General features: G+C 44.8%; 2 protein-coding genes across 3 annotated transcripts; both read right to left on the reverse strand.

Moving 5' to 3' along the window:
• On the reverse strand, positions 1-8,340 carry P2RX4 (purinergic receptor P2X 4). Its single transcript, XM_055713236.1, has 12 exons — positions 7,852-8,340; positions 6,962-7,109; positions 4,922-4,993; positions 4,757-4,829; positions 4,196-4,292; positions 3,932-4,012; positions 3,689-3,830; positions 3,223-3,359; positions 1,757-1,850; positions 1,607-1,672; positions 1,421-1,516; positions 1-699 (listed from the first exon to the last, which is right to left on the reverse strand). Exons 1-12 carry the CDS (start codon positions 7,980-7,982, stop codon positions 667-669), a joined length of 1,170 nt encoding a protein of 389 aa, XP_055569211.1. The 5' UTR covers positions 7,983-8,340; the 3' UTR covers positions 1-666.
• Positions 8,341-8,873: 533 nt separating this feature from the next.
• Positions 8,874-26,070, reverse strand: P2RX7 (purinergic receptor P2X 7). 2 transcript variants are annotated; one of them, XM_005434600.3, is made up of 13 exons: positions 25,888-26,056; positions 24,160-24,292; positions 23,503-23,574; positions 22,578-22,650; positions 21,544-21,640; positions 17,891-17,971; positions 17,181-17,310; positions 16,089-16,213; positions 12,626-12,719; positions 12,100-12,165; positions 11,887-12,003; positions 11,192-11,287; positions 8,874-10,724 (listed from the first exon to the last, which is right to left on the reverse strand). In XM_005434600.3, the coding sequence occupies exons 1-13, from the start codon at positions 26,010-26,012 to the stop codon at positions 10,251-10,253; spliced, it is 1,683 nt and encodes a 560-aa protein (XP_005434657.1). In that variant the 5' UTR covers positions 26,013-26,056; the 3' UTR covers positions 8,874-10,250. The 2 variants fall into 2 exon arrangements, with proteins under 2 accessions (XP_005434657.1, XP_055569203.1); XM_055713228.1 differs by lacking the exon at positions 23,503-23,574 and having other exon boundaries at positions 25,888-26,070.
• Between the last annotated feature and the right edge of the window lie 609 nt (positions 26,071-26,679).

A 26,679-nucleotide genomic window follows, 5' to 3' on the forward strand; every position in this document is an offset into this window, starting at 1 on the left:
CTGAGTGATGGTAATAGTTTATTTAAAAAGAAAGTAAATTTTAAAGTAGTACCATAAAAATCAATCAAAACAGAAAAAAAATAATCTGTATCCAGTAAGCCATTTACCATAGCACAATACGAACCACAGTTCTTTGTCTTGGTCTCTGGCCACTGGAGCTCAGAGGCACAATTAAATAGTAGGCACAGGCTCAGCTAAGCATCACAATCCTTCAGGGCAAGGAAAAGTGCTGACAACAGCGAGGACCTGCTCTCCCAAGGTTAGGAAACACCTGGCAGGAGCCATGTTCACCATAAGGAAGAATCTGTGTCTTACCCTGCACTCTCTGCTACCACTGAGCTCAGGGAAAGGAGGACTGTCAAAATGACAATGTCTCAGCAGTCCCTGTCCCAGGCTTAGCTGGTGCAGAGGCCTGGGATAAATGCACAATTCTCCCCATGTGCTTAGTGCAATTAACCTGGAAGGACAGCAGACAAGGAGCAGACCCAGTTCTCCCTGGGGGTTGGCTCCAGCCAGCAAAAGTAGCAAAGTAGTGAAGAATATCCCTTCCTCAGACTTGTTCCCCTCTTTCCTTCCAACGGAGGGGGGAGTGGGTCTCATGGCAAGGTCAGAATAATGTTCACAGCAGCAGTTTACAGCAGCAGTTGGTGCTGTAGCAGCAGGAGGTCAGGAGTTTGTTCCGTATGTCTCGCTGACTCCCTGCAAGGATCACAGATTACAATCCTCTGCCAGAAAACTCTTCTTTCTCCCCCTTTCACATAAAACCCTTGGCGCAGGCAGGCTACTCTCCGTTACTTAGAAATTGCTTTCCCAGTGCCACAAGGTGTTTTGATTCAGAAATCCACCCTCTGCAGCATCACTTCCCACCAAGCACAGGGCTGCAGGACTGAGCTCTATCTACCCTCAGCACCAGTCAAGCAACCCTGCTGTGCCACTAAATCCTTCTACTGGCCAAACAGATCATTTGGATCCGGCAGGGAGCCATAGCTGTGGCTGTCACCATACTGGTCTCAGAAAACACCCACCCCCATTGAATAGGTTCGTTCCTAGAAACAGGAACGCCCAAAAGCCAAGAAGGAAGGATCTGATGGAGACAGAGCTGTTGTCTACAGCTCTCAGAAGGCAACTGCCAAGGACTGCAACCCAAAAAAGGGGTGCAGTGGGAGCATGACAAGTTCTTGAACATACATTTTGCTTTCCAAGAGTGGTTGCCCAGGAAACAGGGCAATATTTGTTTCTAGTGCTCCTCTCTGCAACAGCTTTGAGGTAAAAATTAGCTTCTCTGATGAAGACAAAGTTTCCTCAGAGCTGTGCTTCGAAATCCCTGTTTGATGTGGACTTTCTACATCCTGCTTCAGAATCTCGCCAGAGTTAGAGAAGGAAGCAACTTTGCCTTCATTCCACCTTCACTGACGCTTACCAGTTCATAATCCTCCACATATTTGTATTTCTTCTCCCGATAGAAGTATTTCTTCTTCACACAATACAGAACAACAATGTCACACAGTACTGTTGCCTAGTGGAGATTGAAAGAGTTTAAGACAATGAACCTCAGAATTGTGGAACTAATCCAGAATCTAGTCCAAGTGCAGACAGTGTCACTTACCACGCCAAACAGCGCGAAGCCAGAGCCGATGTTAATCACAGTAGGAATTACATCAAATTTTCCTGCCTAGAAGACAGTTACAAGGGTGAATGTTTTTCATCATCTTTGAAAGCCCTCACCACAACATTTCCAGGAATTATGTCAACCTACCTTCCCAAACACTATGATATCAAAGCGGATGCCATAAGCTTTGACAAGCGTCCGTGATTCAGTGCCATTACTATCCTTGTAGTATTTCGCAAACCTGGAGAAAAGATTAGGTTTGAGCTTAGCTGGAAATTCTGAGGTTGCTTACATGATCATGCAACATCTAGGTGTGCCCCCCATCCCAAGAGGATGGGCTGGACATTGGTACTTCCAGAGACAAGCTCCAAATGACAGAGGGAGATTTTATGCAGACAAGCACATCCCAGGAGAAAAGTCCAGAACAGGCGAATTTAAGACAGGCATTAGCATAAGCCAAATCAGGAAACTTGCAAAGCATAGGAAGGGGAGAAAGTTAGCTTTAGTAGTGGAGCAGGACAGGAAGAAATTCAGCTACACACGAGAATCGGCCCGCCCAAGGCAGGCAAGCGGGAGGCTGCAGGAGTGTAGGCAGCCACGAGAGGGCAGGACCGGGAGCAGGCAGGGAGGGAGACAGCACAGCTCTGCCCGGCACGCCAAGGCTTGTCCCGCACAATATGACTCGCAGGGAAAAGGGATGAGAACAAAGAAGTGAGATCAGACTTACGCTGCCACATGGTTGACTAAGCCAGGAGGAAGCAGAGAAGAAAGTGGAAGAGAAGAGAAAGGATTGGTCAGAACCTGCACCAGCCAGGCTGCAATGTCCTCCAGCCAGTCTCACGTGACACTCCCTATACCAGCAGGCCTGACACGTCCCAAACACACGCTTGTGCTGTCTGCATGACAGCAGCTTCAGTGAATTCATTGAAACTCCACCAAAAGAGATATCCCATGCTAAATGACAGTTTGTGATTCTAGAAAGAAGCATAGCCCCAAGCTATGTTTCCTCACGAGCAGGACTCTTGCAAGGATCTTGGCAAGGTGGCCAATCCATATTTTTATAGCTCTGAGTCTGGATGCAACCAGCTACCTGGCTCTGCACTGGTGGTTTTACTGGAGGTACTGGACCTATCCATACTGGCCAGAATGTATATGGTGGTGTATGCCGGAAGGATACTCCTGGTCTTCAGCTGACACTTCAACCACTTTCTAGAAGTTAGTTTTTCCTCATGCTCAGCAAAGAAAGTGCTTCAGTCTCCCGTCCCCACACCCCTCAAATACTGCCCTATCAGCACACCCTGAAACAGTTTTCACATTGCCCTGCCACAGGAGGCTGGCCCAAACAGTCACCCGAATGCTGATGCAAATAGGACTTGGACACAGGCTCAGTCAGCGGAGCTTCACTGACCTTCCCGCTCTGCTCTGGTTTGCGCACAGTAAGGATCCGACCTGCTCGATGTTTTACAGCATCAGAGAAACTCTCCAAGTTTTACAGCACCATCGAAAGTCCAAGGACTACCCGCAACTGCCAGAGGAGTACAGGCAGCTTGGAACACTGTGCCAGCGGCAGACCAAGCCTCAGGGACACCAGGTGCCCTCCACAGTCACGTTACCTGAAGTTGTAGCCAGGTGAGACTGTGTGGGCAGAGTCCTTGTTGTCGAGGCGCCGGAAGGAGTACTTTGGCACACAGTGGGAAGCAGCTCTGTCAAGGTTGCAGTCCCAGTTGATCTGCAGCGCCATGACTCCACCCTGCCAAGTGGAGTAGAGAAGGTGAGCAGTTCAAGTGTCCGGCCAGCCTAGCACTAGGCTCTCTGCTGACCAGGAGCCCGATTTACAGGCCCTTGTCCCAGTCCCACTCTTTCCCCCTGCTACAGAAGAGCCTTGCACACAACCCCACCCAAACAAGGCAAGGCCAAATATTTGTTAAGTAGAATTTACTTCAGTCCTTCCAGCCAGAGCAGCACTCTCTGTTCTGCAGCCACTCTATCCTGTGGCTCACACCACAAGGCTGAGAGGGACAGCCAGCTACCACTCCTCTTCTATACAGCTGAGGCCCAAGAGCAGAGTCTGCTAAATACCTCCACAGCCATTTCCTGGAAGTTCTGCCCCGCAGCTTCAACTATTTTCCCTAAAGAAAAGATAGGGCAGAAGGGATCTGTCTGGGAGTCATAGACGCAGTTCTTGAGGTAGGTGGAGTTGATAGTGGGGAGGATGTTTCGCCTACAGGGGAACAGAGAGAGAAGATGTGTTTCATCTTCTTCCACTCCTCCAGCTCCTCTGCCCAGGAGACCAGGCAGTGCAATGCCCCCCACATTATTTACTTGCTGAAATTGAACTTGGGGTACCAAATGTTGTTCTTCACCAGAATGGTGAAGTTCTCAGCTCCTTGCAGGAACGCTGGCCTACAAAAAATAGGAAAAAGTAAGTAAGTTCTACTTATATTTACACAAACAGGACTGTGCAGGGCCCTTGGTGATCACCTCTTCAGCTTTTCCTAATAGTAACTCGTAGGGAGAAATATCAGCTGCGTACTGCTAGCCTCCTCTCAGGAGGGCCACCACAGAATAGGAAGACAGAGCACTCACTTGGGTATATGATAGTCATCCTCCACAGGGCACCATGCAAAGACTTCACAGGTCTTAACACTGTTGTTGTATGGTACACACTCCCCAGTCTGAATGCCTGGAAAGACATGTGAATGGAGGTACCACCAAGCAAAAATACAGAGGCAGTATGTGATACCGCCTCATGCTGAAAGCTGAGAGGTGAAGTGCCAGTACCAAGATCCCTGTTATCTTCCATTACAATTTGTAGTGCAGTTTCAGAGAAAGAAGCACCAGGTCCTTTTTCTGAGTCAAATCCTCATCTATGTGAAATACTGCTTCATGGACTTGAGGTCTTGAAAACACCCTTACAGTTTGCTAGCTCACCAAAGCACACATCTATCCAGCATAGACCCAACGCAGTCTAAGCCAGTCTGCCTTCCCCCAGAAGAAAAATCCAAGCTTCGGTTTCAGTTCTCTTAGGTGTGAGAGAATGAGAACAAAGGGACTGAAGTGAAATGCTGCTTCCTTCACAGGAGGAAAGGCACAACACAGAGGTATCACAACACAGACTGAAAGGAGCCCTTGCAGCAGGTTTCTTACCGTTGCTGTGGGTGCTGACATATCCTGGAACACAGTTGTTCTTCACCTTGCACTCTGTTGTATCATCTGGAAGCTGCAGAGGAACAATAATTACACTAAACCCTACAAACTCTCACCTGCACTCCCACTCACACAAGGTAGAATTAAAGCAGATCCTGTACCTACCTCTGGGCAGCGGCCTTGGTGCTGGTTCTGTGTGATTATCACGTTGGTCATTACAAACACAGTGTTCTCCTCCTGAACATGCCAAACAAGAAGGAAACTTAAGAGTAACATCTTGCAAAGAATATCTAAGGCACTGTGCCAAATGTCTTTGTTGACAGAGCCCAGGTAGCCCCACAGAGGCAACTTGCTTTGGATGGTGCTGATGTAGCACCTTTAAGGAGCAGATTCCCACACATATTGCCTGATGCTGCTGCCTTCAGGCAGAGGAAGGACTGTGGGACTAGCAACCCTTTCTGTCCTCCCACTTGGCCCAAATTTCCTCATTCACAATATGAAAATAGAGATCTCACAGGTCCTCAGGGGAGTTGCAAGGCAGCAGCAGAAATAAAGCTCCAGCTGCAAGTTTGAGCACAACTCCCACGCTCCTTTTTTTTTTTTTCCTTCCAATATACCCATTAGAAATTTGACCAGTCCTAGTTTGTTTCTTCAGGGAGCTCCACTTCCATTATTTTCAGATCTGTATGACTTGGGATCTGTTGTTTGCTTCTGCTCCACTGATAAGCAAATATAATCACTCAGCCAAAATCTGGCTAAATCTGTCACTTTTTTCTCCACCACATCTCATGTAGACAGAGTGACCCACAACTAGAAGCTTGGCTGTACCTGCCAACCCCGAAGGCCATCACATATTACCCACACAGCACAGATTCCCACAGACACAGTCAATCAGTAACTATAGCAATACCTCCTGTTCAGTTCCGGATCAAGTGACTTCCAGGCTATGCCTGGGATTTCTGCCAACAAGTTAACTTTGAGTTGTTTGCTTTAGAAAGCAGTAAGAAAGAGGACAGGTGGCTATCGTTGCAACTTCATCCTGAAGCCTGCTGCTCAACATCCTTGTTGGTGACATCAACAGTGGGATTGAGTGCACCCTCAGCAAGTCTGCCATTGACACCGAGCTGTGTGGGGTGGTCAGCACACTGGAGGGAAGAGGTGTCATCTAGAGGGACCTTGACAGGCTTGAGAGGTGAGCCCATGCAATCTCATGAATTTGAACAATGCCAAGTGCAAGGACCTGCACATGGGTCAGGCCAGTCCCAAGTACAAATATAGGCTGGGCAGAGAATGGACTGAGAGCAGCCCTGAGGAGGAAATCTTGGAGGTTTTGGTTGACAAGAAGCTCAATATGACCCAGCAATGTGTGCTTGCAGCCCAGAAAGCCAACCAAATCCTGGGCTGCATCAAAAGCAGTGTGACCACCAGGTAGAGGGAGCTGATTCTCCCCCTCTACTTGGCTCTTGTGAGACCCCACCTGCAGCACTGCATCCATCTCTGGGGCCACCAACATGACAAGGACATGGAGCTGTTAGCAGGAATCCAGAGGAGGCCAGAAAGGTGATCAGAGGGCTAGAGTAGCTCTCCTATTAAGACAGGCTAAGAGAGTTGGGGTTGTTCAGCCTGGAGAAGAAAAGGCTTTGGGGAGACCTTATAGCAGCCTTCCAGTACCTACAAGGGGCTATAAGAAAGCTGTAGAGGGACTTTTTACAAGGGCATGTAGTGATAGGACAAGGGGGACCAGCTTTAAACTGAAAAAGGGTAGATTTAGGTTAGATACAAGGAAGAAATTCTTCACTATGAGAGGTGAGACACTAGCACAGGTTACCCGGAGCAGCTGCGGGTGCCTCATCCCTGGCAGTGTTCAAGGCCAGACTGGATGGGGCTTGGAGCAACCTGGTCTACTGGAAGGTGTCCCTGCCCATGGCAGGGGGGCTGGAACTAGATGGTCTTCAAGGTCCCTTCCAACTCAAACTATATTATGATTCTATATAAGTACACAGAGAGAGACACTTCTCTTGAAAACAGCTTTCCCAGGGTTAGTGGCGCAGGTGCTCAGCATGATCCACAACAAAGCAAAGCTGCTTCATTCTGTCTTATCAAGGCCATGCTGGAGCCAAAGCTGCTCCAGACCTCAGTGGACTTTGGCAGAGCGGTAGCTATTTGTTAGAAACCCCTCCCAGGGCATGTGAAAGTGATTGATACCTGAGGGGGGATGACATAGTCAGCTACATCCCAGATCCTGGCTCCCAAGGCTGATGTATTTGTCAGCGTTACTCCTTTCACCTTTGTGGTTACAGAACTGACCACAGAGTCTGTTTCCTGGTAGCCCTTCTCCCACACAAAGACCCAGCTGCAAGAGATGGATTGCAAGAAAGAAACAACAACAAAAAAACCCAGATAAGTACTGCAAACCAGCACAGGCCATGGAAATTCCTCCACTTTCCATGTGTCACCTGAAAGGGCTAGTCCAGATAGTTTCATAGTGTTTCCCTACAACAGGGGTCACAGGACTAGCAAACTCCTTTCTGATTTTTGAAATTTTTGGCAGGGTGCAATTATTTCTTTTGTGCACAACCTCACTGGGCGAACGAGGACCCGCCGGGACAGTCTCTGCTCCTGTGGGGTCCTGTCCCGCCTACAGCTGGCTCTAAGCAGCCCTACCACCCCCATTAAGGTTGCCGCCGGCGAGCTCCGGCCTCCCCTCAGCGCCGCCGGCCTCCCCTCACGACGGCGGCGGCCGCTTCCCGCCAAGCCAGCCCAGCGCGCGCCCCCCTGACAGGAAAGGGGGCCCCGGCCGGCGGGAGCCGCCTCCACGCCTCACCCTGAGGGAGGCGGCCGGCTGCCGCCCCTCAGCCCCCACGTCCCCGGGGGCGCCCAGCGAGGGGCAGCCCTTCCTCCCCCACGGCAGCCGCCCCTCAGCTCCACGCCCCCGGCGGCTCCAAGCGAGGGGCAGCCCTTCCTCCCCCACGGCAGCCGCCCCGAACCCCCCACCCACCACCACGCCGGTAACTGCGGCGGGACTGCGGGCTTCCCCCGAGCGCGGCCCGGCGGAAAGGGGTCGCAGGCCGGCGCCCGCCTGGCCGCTCACCCACCCGATCACGTAGGCGAGGATGGCGAGCTGCACCCCGCGGTTGATAAGCCCGACTTTGCGGCTCCGGATCAGCACGATGCGGGCGGTGTCGTACTCGAAGAGGAAGCTGTGTAGGGCCCCGCACGACACCATGGCGGCGGCATGGAAGGGCGGGCGGCAGCCTCCGCACAGCGGGCAGCGGCTGCCGCGGTCCCGCGGAGCCACAGCGCCCCGAGCAGCCCGCAGAGCGCTCCCGCAGCCCCGGGGCTCGTACGGGATCCGGCTCTCGGTTGTCTGCCAGCCGCCGGGCCTGACCGCGGCCGAGGAGGCGGCAGCGGCCGCCCGCAGCCGCTGCAGCCTGTCCCCAGGCTGTTGTGGGCAGGGCAGGGGGGTTCACCGCCGCCCTCACCCCCCTGGGGTTGCCCGGGACGGCCAGGGCCAGGCTCTGCCCTGAGGCCTCCTGCTGCTGCAGCTCTGCTGCGCCTGGAGATGGCCTTGGGAGGCGCAGGCAGCGAGTCACCGTGAGGAGATGCTCTCACCCTAGCTGCTACACCTGGGAGATATCTTTCCTCCCCCCCCCCCCCCGCCCTACTCATTGTTAACAAGTTTAGGGGGAGCTTTTCACCTCCAGACCTGAGTCAGCTGTTCCTTGGAAGTCTGCTGCTGTCAGCCCTGTGCTGAGTCAGGGCTACTAAGTCTGACAGAGAAGCTCGACAGATGACCTCAGGCGGGGACCAAGATGTAACTCATAGCCAGCTCAGGGCAAGGAGAGAGCGCTTTGCCTGCAAAAGATAGCAGAAGCATATGTAAGACTGTCACCCTCCCACCCACAGAATTAATCTTGGCTATCAAAGCAGAGCTCTGCATCACCTAATTCATGCACTTTCCGCCTGATGCTGAGCTGTCCAACACAGTGCTTATTTCAGAAACATCACCATAACTCTCATAATAGCAGGTACATCATGGGAAGAGATGAAGCAAATGACAAACTGGCAGCAGGAATTTCAGACAGTACAAAACTATAAAGACACTTCGAGCCAGCGATAGATAGATCAAACACTCTATTTATTACAACCAGTCAAAACTGAAATCACAAAAAAAAAAGGGGAAAGGATAAGGAAGAACACCTATACAAATGTGAAAGGAGATTAAAATCAGAGTGTTAAGTGAACATTCAGTGTAATTATTTCCAAACAGAGAGTCAGTTCATGTCTCAGAACAGGAATGCATTAATGCCAACTGTAATATTTTTCTTCTCTAGATACATAAGATGCTGTAATATGAACGTTAATTAATGCATATTACAATTGAAAATACAAATATAGCTGACAGTAATGTATCTTAACATATATTTGGGAAATGGAAATGGCAAACTGCTGGGTTAGCTCAGAAAGGAGTGCAGAATATACATGTTACAATCCTTCTCACCTTCTCTCTACAAAAATAGAACATGCTGAGCATAACAAAAAGAAAGAACTGAAAAGGTGCTGGAGTGAGGGTAAATCTACCCTGAGTTTGCTGCTCCTTGGCTGTACTTTGGCCTTACGCGTTGTAGCACAAAGCAACTCACAGTGTGCCAGGTTCCATAGGAGGAGGTATACGATGCAAGGCCTGTTTGAAGTGAAGAGCAAGCAGGAGGCCAAAGTCCAACATTACAGTTTCAATGAGTATGAATGAAATGCCTGAAAATATTACACAAAGACAGTAAAAGTACTTTTCATTGTAATTCCTAAGTTCAAGCTAAAAGGAGCAATACCAAGAGAACACCTGGGCTTTTCAGAAAATGCTTTGTCTGTGTCACAAGTAATCTAAAATGGGCCTGTTTAATCTGGATGGACCCTGAGGCCTTCAACAGTGAGTTATGAAACTACACGCTCAGTGTTTCTTTCTAGAGCCTCTCGATCCAGGGCTGCAGAAAGGTGCCACGGGGAAAATATGCTCAGGACCACATTTTCAAGTGCTATCTCTTTTGGACTTTCTTTGTTCAGGGGTCATGCTTTGAGATGACTCTTGGCTCCATCTTATTTTCAGAGTGTTGGTCATCTCCTGACTCAGCTGTGATTCTGGTATGTATCAGTGCAAAGACAGAAGACCTGGAAGCTCTTACTAAAATGTAGCCCTAAGAATTTGTCCCAGAGCCTACATTTCCGAACCACATGGGGTGACTTGCAGAATGAAGCAAAGGCAGAAGCAAGCACTTTAGCTCAAGGTATTTGTTCCTCTATGCTAAGCAGTAGACAACTGTGCCTCTCCAAAGACAGTATACAAGAATTCAGCTGTACTACAGAAGCTTTTGGTAAGTCACATGCTTTCTATTCTTTCTTTTTTTTTTTTTTAATATATAAGAAAAGCTCTGTGAAAGAAAACAAAATTTAAATGCCCAAGGTGAGGCACAATGTGAGCTCAAGTTGTGCTACATTCTCATTCCATATTAAAACCAGTATAGTTGTGGACTGCTTTGGGATAAGTATCTCTGATTTTCCACCTGCAGCAGTTTGGGATGACGGCTCTGTCTTCTAGATCAAAACAGCTAAAATGCCAGTGGATGTATTGCTTATAAGCAAGGTGACGCAGCTTGTTGTTGATATCATCATCCATCAGGTCCATGAAGGGGTCTTTGTAGAGAAGGGCTTTCTTCAGGGTGTCACGGGACAGCACCAGCTGCTGAAACCCATAGGAGGTTGTGATGCACTGCCCTTTTTTCCTTCGGCAGCAGAGCTGCTCATGGTACATTGGTGTTGGCCGGCATTTGCCACAGCAGCACCACTTTTGGCCATCTGGGGAAGAGGCCCTTTGTCTGAGAGGTTGCCCCAGCTCAGATTCTTCATTATCATGGTTCTCGTTGGACTCGCTGGTGCGCCAGCTGCCAGCATCACAGAATTTCACAGGGTGGCTCTGCAACAATTCCCAACATAAATTAAACAGCATTATCTTAATCCAACTGCAGGGAGAATTTACAACAGTGATCCTCACCATTGGCTTTTTCATTTGACACAGCACAATAGGGATAATGATGATAGATCAGCAGATCTGGAGGAGGATTGTCTTTCTGTGTTGCCAGCGCCCACCCTAGCGAAATCGAATCAACACCTCACAAGTTGTTTCAACACCAACGCACTCCCACTGGCATATACCCACCATGGGAAAGCAGCAATTTTTAGCTGACTCTAGAAAAGACATCCTCTGGTCACAGGACCTATTAACTTGAAGCAGACAATGGGAATCTATTTTAGCCCCTCAGAATCTAATCTGGAAATATGGGCATGTGTGGGGATGGTGGAAACCCAGATCAGTTTGGAATGACATCCCTCAGCTCTCCCTTCCCAAGGGAGGATCCCAAAGGTTAAGTGTCTTGTCTTTACCTCAACAATACTGCCTTCAGCATGCTGCAAGCTTGTTTTCAGAGGCATCTTTATCAAGGTAACATGTGGCTCATCAATATAGGACACATATAGCACCTGTGCAGCAGAAGAAATGAGCATTATCAGCTGGAGATACTTGGAGAACTGGGGACAAACAAAGCATAGATCTGACCTCAGGGCTTGGGTTCTGTAACCTGTACTCCACTAACAATACCCTGCAACTGCATGTTGCAAAGGCCTATATTTCCAGTATCTGGGCTAGCAAGGACATGGGGAAGTGCGGGGACAGAGGGAACAGGAAGAGATGGTATGGAGCTAACTGTAGGAGTGTGGTTGTGCAGAGCCTTTAGGTACTCTACTCTTCACCCTTTAAAAATGCATGTCTAAAATGCTGGGAGATTATTAGAGGCAGCCCAGAAAATTAACTGTTACTGTCTTGAAAAACAGGAAGAAGCAACTGAAGTTGGCAGGGAAGAGCCTTTGAGCAATGCTCTCTTCATGGACAACCCTTTCATGACATCCTTGTACTGTTTAGAGGGATCACTGTTCCCTGCAAGTTTCCCTGATAGAGCTGGTGTGACTTCTCCATGCCAAGGCAGTGTGTACAGCCCACTGCACTCATGCAGCGCATGCTGTGCACAGCTACATGGAAGCTGCATTTTTGTATCCATAGAGCAGCAATTTACATTCTTTACCTGTCTTGGATCCAGCATAGTCTCAAACTTTTTCCTGTTGAAAATTTTGTAGAATGATGATTTGCCAAAGTGGGAGTAACTACCTACCCAAAGAACAAATTCAATGGCCCATGCAACCTGCACATGAAAAAAAAAGCAAGTAGTGATTCCACATTCTTAATGAGACTGTATCTCTAGAACTGGTTTAATTAACCCTAAAAATAAGTCTCTTACCAAACCAATGTAGGATATCATGGACCCAAGGTTCTTAATGAGTTCAATGGCATTAAATTTTCTACCCTTAAATAAAGCAGAAAAGAATAACTGTGAGGCAAGATCTGTAAACATTCATTCAACTTTATGGCTTTACTTTTTTTGTCTCTTCACAATGTATTGTTGCCTCTTTGCAATTCAATCAATCCCAAAATTTCTTAGACCATCTAAGACATTCGCAGGGGAGAATAAACAACTTAAGAGGGAAACAGCAGTGACACATGGGGCTCATGACAGTAACATCATGCCATGATGTAGTTGTTACTGTCTCAGTCTTAAACAAAAATTCTGCCTCTCTCCCAGCCCTGCCATTTCATACTCAGCTTTGTTCTCCTATGCTGCTCAGTTCAGTTTAGATCTACTTATCTGACATGACTTCCATTCCAGAATGATGGACAGGAGAGAGGAGAGGGGTATATGGCAGAAGTGGGGCTGTGGAAATAGCAAACTTTCTTCTCCCTCCACAAGGAAAAAGAATTGCACTTACTGTGCCAAAGACAAGGACATCAAACCGTATTCCATAGACTTTGAAAAGAGTCCTCTGCTCCCTCCCGTCTGGTAGCTTGTAGTACCTTGCATATCTGCAAAAGAGTAAACGAAGATCTGTGCAGCTTCCCTGGGGGTTATAATGCCATGAGGCTGCAGAACACAAAAAGAGGTGTAACTTCTTCTCCATTCTTCCTCCAGCTCTTTCAGCCTTCTGAAATGAAGGTGCTGAGGCTTGATGAACAGTATTTTGCTCAGCATCTGACCTGGCAGTCGACACTAAATTAACACATACATAGAGATTTAGACAAATCAAAAATCCAGCTAACGTCAAAGGAGTGTTTTGCTGTCTCAATTCAAATTGGAACTTGAAACTGCAGAAAGAAGTTCAATCACAGGTAAAGCAGACAGAAAACCCCAGCAAGTGTATGTGAAGAGCTGGCAACAAGCATGCCCTTGCTCTGAAAGCTTTCATATCATGTTATCCAAGACCAAATCGAACTCCTGAGTGCACTTCAGCATGCTGGGTATCAATCATTTTCTATTCTTCGACCAGTAGGGAGTGGTGAGAATCATATGAACATTTACTAACTTCCAATTTATTCTGTCAAGAACATAACCTTCCTGAAGCACAGCCCATATCAGCTTATGGATCAATAAGCAGTCACAGAGCATGGAACAAAGAGGTCTTTTTAAATCTGACAATGAAAAGCTGGCAGTACTGGCAAAATCATTACATTAAACTGAAAGACATACTAAACCACACAATAGTACTAATATCCAATCTCTGATAACAAGACCTGTATGTTTTCTGCCTCAGACATGCTGCCAGGACTTAAAGTGCTGTATTTTCTTGATTGGTTTACTCTACTGATCTCTGAGTCCTGTCCTTCTTCATTTAGGTAAATAATTTGAATAGGAATTTGCTTAGCTGAAGAAACAGAAGGTCAGTTCCAGGGGTGGTGAATACTCACAGACCACTCTGTCATTGCTAATCGAAAATTTTTTTATAGCTGTTGCCTGTTCAAGTACCAAAAGTGTAAACTGTTTAAGAGGATAAGTCTGGCATAAATGTCATCATCTCAGCCCTCTGCTTTCAAGCATCTCTAGGTACTCATTCAGATGACAGAGACATCTAAGAAAAATACATTTTCCTCCTTTCCTTTCTCTTTGGGTTCAGTCACTGCTACTCTGCTTTGCCATTTTGATGCTAACAAACCAGCCTAGAGCAAGCTTTTAGTCAATTCCACTCTCTCCTGCACATCCTACTGCAAGCTAAGTTTGGCAGGCTTTCAGAGTGCTTTCAATCAGAGTTCTCTAGATCATGCGATCATTTGCTTCCCATTCACCATGATCTGATTTGTATTCTCCGAAGGCAGTGAGTCCCTCAGAAAAACAGATTATAATGTGTTCTGCTTTCTCCTTGCTAGCACAGACATGAAATGCTCTTTTTCCTGTGCTGAATGGTTCCACAGTCTGTGACCAAGACATGTTTTATTGGCCAGTTCTTAGCCTCTGAAGCCTGCAGGTCAGTTAGGTTTTATCTGAAAGTTTTCCTAACTCTTTCCAAGATCAAAGGTTTTTCTCTAGCCCTCAGGGTAGAGGTTATTTCACATCTGCTCTTGATGGAGTAGAAGCCTTCTCTGTAACAGCTTTGTGGTCAGAGCTGACCTGTTAAGAGCTTTCTTGACCACTGGCTGCAGCTTTGCTCTCTTGCACCTCAAGTAGTTCTTTTCTTTTGGAAGGCTAAAGCCTGTTTCCATGTAAGTCTATCACAAAATTCCCTTTGGAACTGAGATGAAATCGATAGGGCTCCAGGCGGACAGAGGGTATAAGCTGTCCAGAGTAGCTTTCCTGACTTCCAGGACAGCTAGACTGCAGGGGAAGCAGCACTCTGTATGTGCCCTGTTTCTTATGCTGTTTTCCCAAATGTTCACCTGTTATTGACCTTTATTAGCTTTAGGATGCTGGGCTGGATGGACCTTGGGTATCATAATATTTTACATTCTTATGACATGTCACTGATGTCAAGAAAGTTTTCCTGAAATATTAATTGTAGGATCATTTCTAGCTGTCCCCCTCTTACTCACTTGGGTAGTTCTGCAGTCAGCAGCTCTGTTTATACAAGTTGGCATACACCTGCTCAACAGTGTGGCAGGGTTTGTGCATGCTCTTCACCAAAACATCCATGCTTGTTTTAAATAGTATTATGCTCAATCTATTCACTGCTCTTCAGCTTTCACTGCCTTTGCTTTTTAAATTGCTGCACTGAACTACTCTACTCCTCTTTTTTAAATTTGGAAACATTAGAGAATGACTTTTCTTTGCCAATAAACCCCTTGATTAACAGATACAGAGACAGGCCACCAGGATGTGATCTGGCATCACGCACACTCTCCCAGCAGCCTGTGTTCTCAGACCAGGCTCATTTCCTTCAGCAGAGATTTCAGTATAATCAGTATAAACGTGCTACAGACTGGCATTTTGATGCTTAAAAGGTAAAAATTTTGGGCAAACCCATTCTTGGCATTTTGACTCCAGCAGTTAATGTGACAGTAAACATGCTCAAAACCACTCCACTGCCGCCTTCTAAAAGCCTTCTCAGAAACTGCTTTACCTACAAAAGTATATTCAGCAGAAAGATTGGTGGCCTCAGCCTCACAGCACTGTCTTACTTTTTCCTTCTAATCTCCCCCACTTCTTGCTTGTGGTTGCCAGGTCAGAGGGAACACCTATTTGTTCTGTCTTTGCACATCTCCAGCACAATGCAGCTTTGGAATATGCTGGCAGCTCCTAGACAATTATGGCACTCATGTTAGCATCACAAATGTATGAAAACCTATAATGTAATAATAATCATGCTGTGAGTCAAAAAAAGGAATGTTGTTACACAAGAGTTTTGACCGAGATCTGAGGGACAACTTTAAATATGCTGATAAGCATTTGATAAATGCTTTGTGTAACTATTTAGAACTGGAGTCACCTCAAGGTTTTTTGTCAAAATTTCTCATAAATCTATATGCACACAGAACCACAGCTCTAATCTGCTTTTGAATAAATCTTGATTCAGTGAACTGTGGGGTTACTCCGATGGAAGAAAAACACTTTCTTATTTTATTTGTGTTAATTTCCTTGGGAAACTCACAAGTTTAGGTAGTTTCAAGCCTCAGTTGCCATATGGTGAAATCTGCCCAAACTATTCTGTGTGTTAGCTCCTGGAATACTTGTTGGAAATTTCTAGGCCTTTCAACACAGAAATAAAATCTCCTGCAATAGAAACATGCTCACTTAGAAGATGACTGTGATGATACATCTATACAACTGCAGTAACACAGGTTAAGGACGTGACAGTGAAGAAGGAGAATCAAATGCCTTGTCATTCCAAGTCATCATTCTTCACACCTCATCACATCTTTGCTTCAACCCAGAAAACATTCTACTTGCTTCATATAACATTGTTTTACCTGAAGTGCAATCCAGGAGTAGTTTTTCTGTCATCAAGGCGATAAAACCCATACTTTGGACGGCAGTTGTAAAACCATCTGTCCAAGTTACAGTCCCAGTTAATCTCAATGGCAATAATTCCTCCCTAGAAACAGACACAGTAAGCTTAGGGACTAGTGCTGTGATTGCTGCCTGGGCTAAAATGCTGTTAAAGTCAGCGGAGATTTGAGGGATGCCGTTGGCAGGGGCACACCTCTATAGACATGCTAACTCATAAGCAACGTTTGCCAATTGAGCAGTCTTCTGTTGAAGTGACTTCATCACGTGAGCTAGAAGATACCATTCATTCAGGCCTTTCCTACCTTCTGTCTATTTCTCTTCCTCTTAGTAGCACAAGTGTGGATGTAGCTGATACACTGTGACAGTCATTTTGTTGCCTTAAACTACCTATAGGCTCAAACAAAAAGCCTGAGTGCAAGCCTAAGTTTTGTCAGCACCAAGTCCAAATGTTTCATCTTGTATGCACTGTGCCAGGCTGAGAATCCATAAACGTGGCTTGGTGGTCATTCTAGGCAGGACACTTTGCCTCTGCTTCTGTTCTACCCATCTGTCAATATCGACTTTCTAGAGGTATGGCTGGGTACTGCACTAAGGGCATTTTGCTCGATACCCTAAAGAACAGAGTGAAGATGTAACAGCAAAAATAAATGCTTTTTGACTCTGAATGTAAGCTGCCATATGTGTCAGTCTGACTTCTGGATGATTTCCCCAGCAATATGATTAAGGATCTGCTTCAGTAGAATCAAAAGATGACCACAAGCAACAGCCTTGTATAGGAACTATTCAAATACACTGTGCTTTGTAAAAGGGCCTCTACAAGCTACAATGTTAACAAAATACCATCCACTCTGTCAACAATAATATCAACTATGTCAACATCCTGTGAGATGTTAAACACATTTAAATCTTGAAAGCTGGCGTTACTTTGCTTCTCACACAGCCAGTTTCTAAACCTAGAACAATTTCATTATATGACAGACAGCAAAACATGCAGGAAAAGAATCAAGAAAATGTTTTAACACCGAGTGTGAAAAAAAAGTGGTATCACATACCTTCACTGCCACCTCGGAAAAATTCTCTTTGGCTTCCTGAAGGATATCTCCCAGACGGAAAACTGGACAGAAGGGGGAAGTTATCTTGTTGTATGTGCAGGAAGTATTTACATTTGGTGGAAAATTTAGTCTGTGAAGAATATACACACAACTGTTTGAATTTATAAACAAGCTGGAGCAGCTACAGGTACAAGTAAGGGACTTCACACCTACTAGAACCTGTGTTAAATGTAGTCAGTTTGTAAGTAAAGGAGCTTTTGGTTTTGTAGCTACCAGATCTATATAACCCTAACTGGGATTTGGGTACCAAGATGAATTCTTTACTTTTTGGACATTATCACCAGCAAAATTTTATCTGTGAAAATGAAACATTTTCACCTTGTAATTTGTATCACACATCTGTTGTGCTACATTTCAGTGATTTTACCCTAACATAAACCAGTATATCTGAATGAACAATTCTGTTGTCCAGTGCATGAGACAAAGAGAGTTATGCTGGGAGGTTCTGTTCGCAAGCTCTCCTTATTTCTCTTGGTTCCTGAAGGATTAATAGGGCTAAAGAATTACAGAAACTTGATACTTGTCGCTCAGGTAGCCACATACCTGAATGCATAGCCTTTTTGAGTAAAGAAGGTGCCAATTTATATAATCTTTTTTTCAGAGCACAACTACTCAGTCTTTAGAAAGCATTGAGGAATGGTTGCACTTACGTGCTGTAATCAAATTTTGGGAAGTGGATGTTGTTCTTTATTAGCACAGTGAAGTCTTCAGAACTCCTCAGAACAGCAGGCCTAAAAAAGGAACATCAAATTAACTATCTTCTTTTACTTAAATACATCAGTTATGCTACTTTACTATTACCTGGAAAGCTGTCAGTAGGAGGAATATGTTGCTAAGAATAACAGATTGAAATGCAAGGAGTGAGGTGGCTCAGGGGATCAAGAAAGATATAGGTGGCTTTCTTAATTTTAGGTATAAATTTTTATTGCATTTGTTTGTGTGGGTCAGGCCTAACTGGCATCTCTACATGCAGCTGAAATATGACCTCAAGAGACTTCTCCTATAAACCTTGCTATAGAACAGCAATAAGAAATTAACTATTTGACAGGTGATGATTTATGCACAATGAATTGGCAGTTTCATTGCTGGTCCCCACAGGCAGCTGGCCATTTACACTAGAGCTGCACAGCTAGTAAGAGTATAAGAATGAACCATGCACTCAATCCTAGAGGATATCGTTGGAAGTTGAGTGTCAATCACATCACCAAAGGTTGTCTTGCCTTCCTAGAAGATACTGGTTTGAGGAACTCCCCTGTAGTGGTTTGTGTCACTAAATGTGCAGGTGGAATGCAAAGATAATGGAGATCTGGCTGCCAGTCTGACCTTTCCTCAAAAAAGTGGTTTCTCTGAAGCTGATGTGGCAGGAAAGAAGGAATTGTCCACAAATTGCCAGCTGGGTAACCTCGGCCTAGACTGTGTTAGACAACCTCTGCTACAATCCAGGACTTGCCAGGGCTATAGGAAAGTAAGAGATATAATTTTTAGCATTGTCTGTCTAGCATAGGGACTATGCTGAACTAGAATATTGGTGATGTTCTATTTTCAGAATGAGCCAGGATTATTTTAATTTTCATCAAGACAGCCATTCCAAGGGGGAAACCCAGTCTTCAAAGCAGTCAGCCACATAAAGGACAGTGCAGTGCTTCTAAGCAGGGAGTATTTTTCCTGTCATTGTATTTAGAAGTAATGCAGCTGCATTGGAGATCTGTGATGACAAGAAGCACATTAGTTGGATGACATGCAGCTTCCAGGAGGGACTTCACAGAATCACAGAATGGTCAGTGTGAGAAGGGACCTCTGAAGATCGTCTAGTCCAGGGGTCCTCAAACTACTGCCCATGGGCTGGATACAGCCCCCCAGGGTCCTCAGTCCGGCCCCCTGTATTTACAGAACCCCCCTGCCCCCCTCCCCCACGGGTTGAGGGGGGAAACCAAGCAGCCGCAGATGACTGCCTGCCACTTCATCCGCGTGCCAGCCCCCTGCTTAAAAAGTTTGAGGACCCCTGGTCTAGTCCAACCCCCTGCTAAATCTGCTAAAGCATGTTCTCCTAGAGCAGGTTGCGCAGAATCGCATCCAGGCAGGTTTTGAATGTCTCTAGAGGAGGCTCTACAGCCTCTCTGGGCAGTCTGTTCCAGTGCTCTGTCACCCTCAAGATAAAGAAGTTTTTCTTCATATTCAGATAGAACTTCTGTGTTTCAGTTTGTGCCTGCTGCCCCTTGTCCTGTTGCTGGGCACTGCTGAAGAGTCTGGTCCCATCCAGACTTCTCATGAGTGTCTTCTAAACCAAGTCAATGAATGAGACTTGATTGCAAACCAAATTAACATTTGTGGATGATAGCTGGACATGAAAGTCACTGATGAGTTTCAGTGTATAATAGTCAAGACATTAATAATATATGTTCATTTTTAAAGAACTAAAAATGAATTAACTTATAATGTGAGAAATCTCCATAATTCACCCACTGGGAAGCATCTGGAATCTGATCCAAAGCTATTCTGAAAAAGGTCTGTAAACACCTGTCCTTCAGCCAGCTAATCTGACAGCCATGCCCTGCCTCAGACAGAAATGAACAATCAAAAATAAAAGAATCTCCTTGCCAACATGCAACGGCTTTGTTCAGCTCCTGCCATAACTAACGGGAAGGAAAAGGAGGCCTCCAGTATAGTTCATGAAACTTACTTTTCGAAGTAATTTGGACAATAAAGACAATCATGGGTGTAACCAAAGCCCAACATTGCTACCACAGTATCTCAACCAGATGGCAAAGCTTCCTGGGCTGTGACCTTGGGTTTATGTATTGTTCTGGTAGAAAATAAACACTGAGCTTTGCTTTTTAGTGATTCCTCATTTTTTCCTTGCCAATGGAACCTGTGAAGGAACTTTATACATCAGAGGTTTGGATCAAACCTCTCATCTGTTATTTTTGGTCCCTGGTAGTGACCGACTACTGGCGCTGTAGAGGAAGGTTAGGAAACAAGACAGAATGTGTCAGCTGAGTGATGTAATTAAAAGCAAAATTCCCTCTGTAACATACGCAGCAGTGAGCCTACGCAGTGTGACATTTAAAAATGACTGGCAGTCACTGAAATTTTATAAAAAAACTCTAGGATTTTATTAACCCAGGAAGCTCATGCATATCTTTCCCGGATGCTGTATGAACAGTTACAGCCTTCCTGTTGTTGGAGGACAAAGACTTTTTCAGATCACAACTCTGTCTGCAGGGGAAGGGAATGGAAATTCCTTTAGAAGAGCTGAAAAAAACTCAGCAGAAGGACCTGTAGGAGGCATTGTGGGCTCTGGAGGGGACCTGGCAGTGTAAAAACTGCTCAGTCTGCAGAAAACCCCAAATTAGGGCAATATATGGGATATACACATAGAATCGTGCTTTTATCTTTTAAAAGCAATGAGTTAATAAAAGTGATAATTGATCCAGTTTCTTACAGATGTATTTCAAAGGTGGTTGAGAGGAGCTAAAATTGCTTATCATTTGCTCTCTTAGAGTATGATTTCCATCATTTCAGTTGAAATAAAGTTTGTTTTTTTTTTTTCATGCTCTGGTTGATAGAAAGATAACATTCTTATCTTGGAACACTACAGTCATGGGCTTACAAAAAAAAGATGGCTATGAGGCCCTTCCATCCTACTCTCCAGGTCACAGCAGCATTGTTTTGTGGAGTCATTTTCCTAGGATTGCCTTCAGCTCACTATTGCAGATTGCCAGCACTGAGTTTGTCATCATCTGCCTAGAGAGGATGGAGAGACTGTTCTTCAGTCTGAGGTGGATCCCCACACACTAGCCTGCAGCACAATGTACAGATAACCAATCTGCCCCTACTGTTCTGGGAGGTGGAAGCAACCTCACTGTGATAAATGAACCCACGAGGAACTTCTACACCATAGAGCCCTAAGCCTTGCAGAAGAAACCCCCAAGTTAAAAAACTTTTTATTTCTGTCTCTGATTAAACCTATCTTACATTGATACGTTTTCCTTGACATTTGAATTAATGAGCCAAATGCCTCTAGTAAACTGAAGATGAGCCTGTGACATCTAAAACTGTTTCTATGGCAGCTGCATGATGATACAGACTGGAGGCTATGATTTCACTGCAGAATCATACACCAGGACAGATTGTTAGATGTAAGTTATTTAGACATTATAATAAGTGTTAGCAGTATGGCTACAAAGAAGATACATGAGACCTACATGTGCCTAGGCAAAGGGATTACCCTAAAATTTCATTACTTTGTCAAATTAAATTCTTCTTTTGATATCAAAAAAATGGAGATATCTCTTTCACTTACTTAGGGGGGCTTTCCATGGATTCCACAGGGCACCATGCCCTGACCTCACAGGTTTTAGTAGTTGCATTGTAATTCACACATCTTCCTGTTTTAATCCCTGTAAAGAAATAAGCTCTACTCAGCAAAGACAAGAGGTTTTTGCCAGTTAGAGACAGTTTCAACATATCAGTGGATTCCTCCTCAAATATAAGATAGGGAGCTTGACATTTCAGATTGTTGCAGCTTTCTATAGGAGGAAGCTGTAGGACAAACTACCCAAACCACAGTCCTGCTACACCTCATCAATCCTTATTTAGCCATTTTCTTGGGTCAGTAGTGCTTGTCATTGTTTTGGCTGAGGGTGAAGTAATTTTCTACACAGTTTTATATAAAGTTACATATCTGAGTCTTGGGATAAATCGAGAAACCAACTGTTTCAGTCAGAAGTTTAATTCAGCAACATGAGCAAATTAAACAAGGACATAAAAGTGGTCAGAAAACCTTAACTCTTTCCGCATCCCTAGAAATTCAGTATTTTCTGTGAGTGTCTAGTCTTTATCAGGGTAAGTGCTAATCCAGCCAGCAGCCCAAATTCAGGGAATCTCAGTACTACAAAGAATTCACATAGCCGATGAAAACAGTATGATGCCTTCTGGACAACTGGTCCCAACACAGGACACAAGTCCCCTGACTTATTCTGAGAACTACCTAATCATCATAGGGGTGTTACAGATCCTTCAATCACTCCATTTGCTAAGCAGTCATGGACTTCAGTGGGAGTGACTGTAAGATTGGCCCTCATTCACACCAGTCTATACTCTTCTTCACATCTCCCCTTCCTCTGCTCCCTCTCACTGTTTCTCCTTTTAGTAAGGGAACACACAAACTGATAAGAACTCAGTTTTGTGGTTTGGAAAATATGTTCTCAGATATTTCTTAGGATTCTGTACTGCAGTTCTCCCGGTTGGATATTGCACATGCTGCACTGGTCAAAAATGCGGTAGAAGATAGTACACAAGACGAAGTATTTCAATCTGAAAATGCCGTTTACATACCATGACTGTGGATATCTACACTCCCTTTTTCACAGGACTTGTCTGAAGAGCAGATAGCTTTGACAAAGGGATACTGGAAAAAAAATTACATAAAAGAGCAATACAAATATCTCCCTCTCCACACCTAGGTACAAAGCCTTACTCAGCTTCAATGTATAACTCTCAAATAATAAGAGAAAATAACAATGCAGAACCGGTATAACCCTTACTAATTATCTGGCTTATAGGAGACAAAGGCTCAGCTACCTGCAAAAACAACAAAAAATCCCTTTCCATGCTTACAATAACATTTTCCTTTATTATTTGTATCTTTTCCCATTTTTTACACTCTCTCCTATGCTATTAAGCATGATAAATTCTATACTGGAGTTTTAAATTCTTTGTTTACTAACAGTCCCATATAGTTTTGCCAGTGAAAGTCAACTTGTATTCAGGAACTACTCTGCAAGGTCCCACTTCTAGGCCAGCCAAATGAAGAGGAGAGCTGCATCTGACAACCAGGTTTGATCTACAGAAAGGAAGGAAGGGGACACGTAGGAATGAGCAACAGTAGTAGTAAAAGCACCAGATTAGCAGAGAAGCTGATAGAAATTCTGTAGCTCCATCATTCCTTCAGGTTTTCTTCGAGAGCAGCAGCAATACCAGAGAAGCTGGACAGCAATCACTGGCCTGAATGTCATCACCTTCTGAAAGTGATGCAGATAGGTTTGGCTGCAAGGTCATTGGTGAGAGGCGAAGTCACAACTTCCAGCAGACTCCCCAAGAAAGAAAAGGAGCAATTAAATGAGATCTTGCGTGTTAGCTGCTTAGATACAGGCATAGAGAGCAACAGTATTTGCTTGTACTGGACTGCTCCAAGGACAGTCCCCTCTTACATCAGCATGTGTTCCATGCATCATAAGTATAAATCACAAAATATATTTACCTCAGGGCAGGTATGCTCAATCTGATTCTCTGTCGTAATGATGTTGGTCATCACAAAAAAAGAGTTTACCCCCTACATGGAGGAAAGGACATGAACCTGACTGAAATTTCACATACTTCATTCAGAAATCAGTTATTTCAGAATATCACCTGAAAGGACAACAAGGCTGTTCCTGCTCTATCTTCCCCTGATAGACATCCAGATTTTACCCGGCTCAAACAGGAAAAGTAGGGACATCTTCTGGGAAGGAATGAGCAGCCAGAGGCAGGAAGGTGCTGATTATTTTTCTTTTTAACTGGCATCACAACCAAGAAAGATATACTAGCATTAACTGGTAATAACACTGCTGTGTTTAGTACAGCTATACCGGAGTGAATCCGTCCCTAGGTTTGCTACTACCAAAATAATAAATTGATTATGTAAAAATTGTGTAACAAATAGAACCACAGAAATTTCATAAGACATGATATTCCACACATACACACCACACACACACACCCCCCTTATATTAAAGGAGGAAGGGAAGATTTGGCTTTAAGCATTGCTATCTCCAATGTAATTACATTGAATGGCAGGATACAGACATGTCATGTCAGGAAAGCAACCAGATGGATCAATGGAAGCTGAACACAGGACTGACATTAAATTAAGACTTGCCTGCACTGGTATAGCGTATTCTGCTGTATCCCAGATCCTGTTGTTTGTGTAAGCCACTCCCTTCACACTAGTGCGAACTGAGCTGTTAATTTCATCTGTCTCCTGATAGAGTCTGTGAATGAAGACTATACAACTGGCCAGATAAAACAGAAAGGACAAATAAGCCCATAAGAATAAAATGGGTCAGCTTGTTTGTATCATCCTTGGACAAAATGCACTGCAAGATAAAAGTCAGATGGACATTTTTAAGTAATGGAGAGCCTTTTTAGTGTGAGGCACATGCACGGCTGGACCAAAGTCTGCCTTGTTTTCACTTTCGCAACTTCTAGCTTTGTCAGAAATGAATTGATATATGCATGAAGAAAATTTCTGTTTTCCATCCTAAATTATACAGACTACATGAGGTGACATCCTGGCCCTTCAGATGCCATTTGTGAAACACCAATTAACCACAACAGGACTTGAGGTCATCCAAAAACTTTTACCCATGCTGCGTTGCTGTGTACCTAGACTCTGACTTTTTCTGTCCCAAATGGTAGTGTCCTCTCTATGTTTGTTTTTTACGAGAGCTTAGAATACTTCATCCTTATCTTTCCAGAGTGACTATCTTTTGTGCCTTAGGCTGATTACTATGAAAACCTTGACCTAATGGTTTCACTTTCTCATGCATTGAGTGTGTTAACAAAAGGAGGAAGGATGCCTCAAATGTTTTTAAGCTGACAGGAAAGTCATCTAGCTCATTTAACTCATAAAAACACCATCAACTTTGAAAAACCATGTTCAGAAGATACTTTCTACACAACACAAAACTGATATAAAAGGTTTGCTTTGGAAAACAAGCCACAAGAGCTAGCACCATTTCAATATAACAACAAACTGTTCTGGAGGAGGATAAAACAGTACCTGAAGAACAGAAATATAAAGCAACTGATCAGTGATCCTTTATTAGTATGGTCTATTATAACAGCATTTCTGCCTTTTCCAGGAGAACAGTGCTTTGGGATAACCACATTGTTGGAAACTGGCAGTGGGAACCCAGCTCTGAGCACCAGTAGGTGGGTATGGTACCTTAGTAAGGCAACTTGAATTTCCTGCAGACCTGATTCTTTGTGAGATTGGGATCAGTGTGCTCAATGTCCTGGCTTGCAGCCTTCCCACGAGAATAAAACCAACTTCATGAACTTCAGCAGACTTTGTTCAGCAAACACTTATCACTGAGAACAGCCCTAGTTTGGCAGCAAAGAGGAAAATCTGCCCTTTAGAGGCAATCAGTTATTGTATATTCCTAAAACATCTTATTGTTCTTGAAATCTGCTGCAAAGGGTGACTCACTATTTCATCTGACCCTGAATAGGAGACTCTACAGAGCAGGCTCTAATCTCAGAAACAGTGGTGTAAATCTAAGATTATTCAGTGGAGTTATTTGGATTTTTCAGACAAGAAACAAAACCAGACAGCATGGCAAAAAACAAAACTGACAGTGGATTTTAGAGGCAGCTTAGTTAACTATGTCCAAGCAACCCACCCTGTTAGATAAAAATCCATGCTACACTCCCACCACAAAGTTCCCACACCACCTGTCTCCCAAGAATGGTCTACCACCAGATTAATGACCTTGTTTGCTGCCACAAAACTCGAAGTGCTGAAACCTACATTGTAACCAGGCAACCACTAATACAAGAAACGCTTCCTCGGGTACAACACAGCATCCTTTCACCATCCACTTACCAAATAGACAGAGCAAGAGTTGCATAGAAGACAATCTGCACACATCCGCATACAGGACTCTGGATGCGTACGTATTTTGGAGAGCTGTACTGACTCACGGAGTCCAGGCAGCCCTGTACATCCATTGCTAGTACTTCCCGTGAGGCACTGGCTTTTGAAAAAAATGCAGCTGCCTAGTGCTGTCTCCTTCCACCCCTACGTCCTTCCCAGGCCACTCCACTTAAAGGCACAGTCAGGAACCTGTATGAAATGGTACCACAGGCCATTTAAAGAATGGCGGTTGATGGAATGAGGAACTACCTGAAGAGCCACGTCCTTTGGTTTATTCACAGAAAAAGCACCGAATTTTACCCCGAAGCTCCAGAACGGGTTGCTCAGCACTGTTCTTGTCACCTTCTGTTGACGGCCGTTCTCCTCAGTACTAGCAGACTTAGCCAGTCTGAAGAAACACTGGGACAACTGTAGAGATGAGGCTAAATGGATGGAAGCCAGCATCATGCTGACTTTCTTCTGGGCCAAACTTTTCACCACCCAACACTTTGCACCAGTGGAAAGAAGGTGTAATGCACTTCTGGACTGGGCAGATGCGTGCAACACCCACTCTGCAGGGGTGGCAATGGTAATGCAAGCTTTTGGGTCATCAATGGCCACAGAGATCTCAAGCTTCTTATCTCACATTGCATGTGACACCATCCTGTATGGTCTTAGATTGGCTTCGTATCAGGTCATGGGATTAAAAAAGGAGTAGCAAAGTCACTATTCCTCCCAGCAGAGCCAATACATGGCACGTAC

This window comes from Falco cherrug, chromosome 1 (genome assembly GCF_023634085.1).
Source record: "Falco cherrug isolate bFalChe1 chromosome 1, bFalChe1.pri, whole genome shotgun sequence".
Lineage (NCBI taxonomy): Eukaryota > Metazoa > Chordata > Aves > Falconiformes > Falconidae > Falco > Falco cherrug.

Bases quoted from the DNA above. Each gene is read 5' to 3' on its own strand.
- P2RX4 (XM_055713236.1), bottom strand. From the start codon at position 7,982: ATGGTGTCGTGCGGGGCCCTACACAGCTTCCTCTTCGAGTACGACACC. The intron at 7,110-7,851 runs GTGGGTGAGCGG...CATCTCTTGCAG, and splicing joins ATCCTCGCCTACGTGATCGG to CTGGGTCTTTGTGTGGGAGA. The intron at 4,013-4,195 runs GTGAGTGCTCTG...TATTTTTTGTAG, and splicing joins GATGACTATCATATACCCAA to GCCAGCGTTCCTGCAAGGAG.
- P2RX7 (XM_005434600.3), bottom strand. From the start codon at position 26,012: ATGGATGTACAGGGCTGCCTGGACTCCGTGAGTCAGTACAGCTCTCCA. The intron at 12,720-16,088 runs GTAAAACAATGT...ACTCTTTTGCAG, and splicing joins ACTCCTGGATTGCACTTCAG to ATATGCAAGGTACTACAAGC. The intron at 10,725-11,191 runs GTAAAGACAAGA...GAATTGTTGCAG, and splicing joins CTGAAGGCAGTATTGTTGAG to AGCCACCCTGTGAAATTCTG.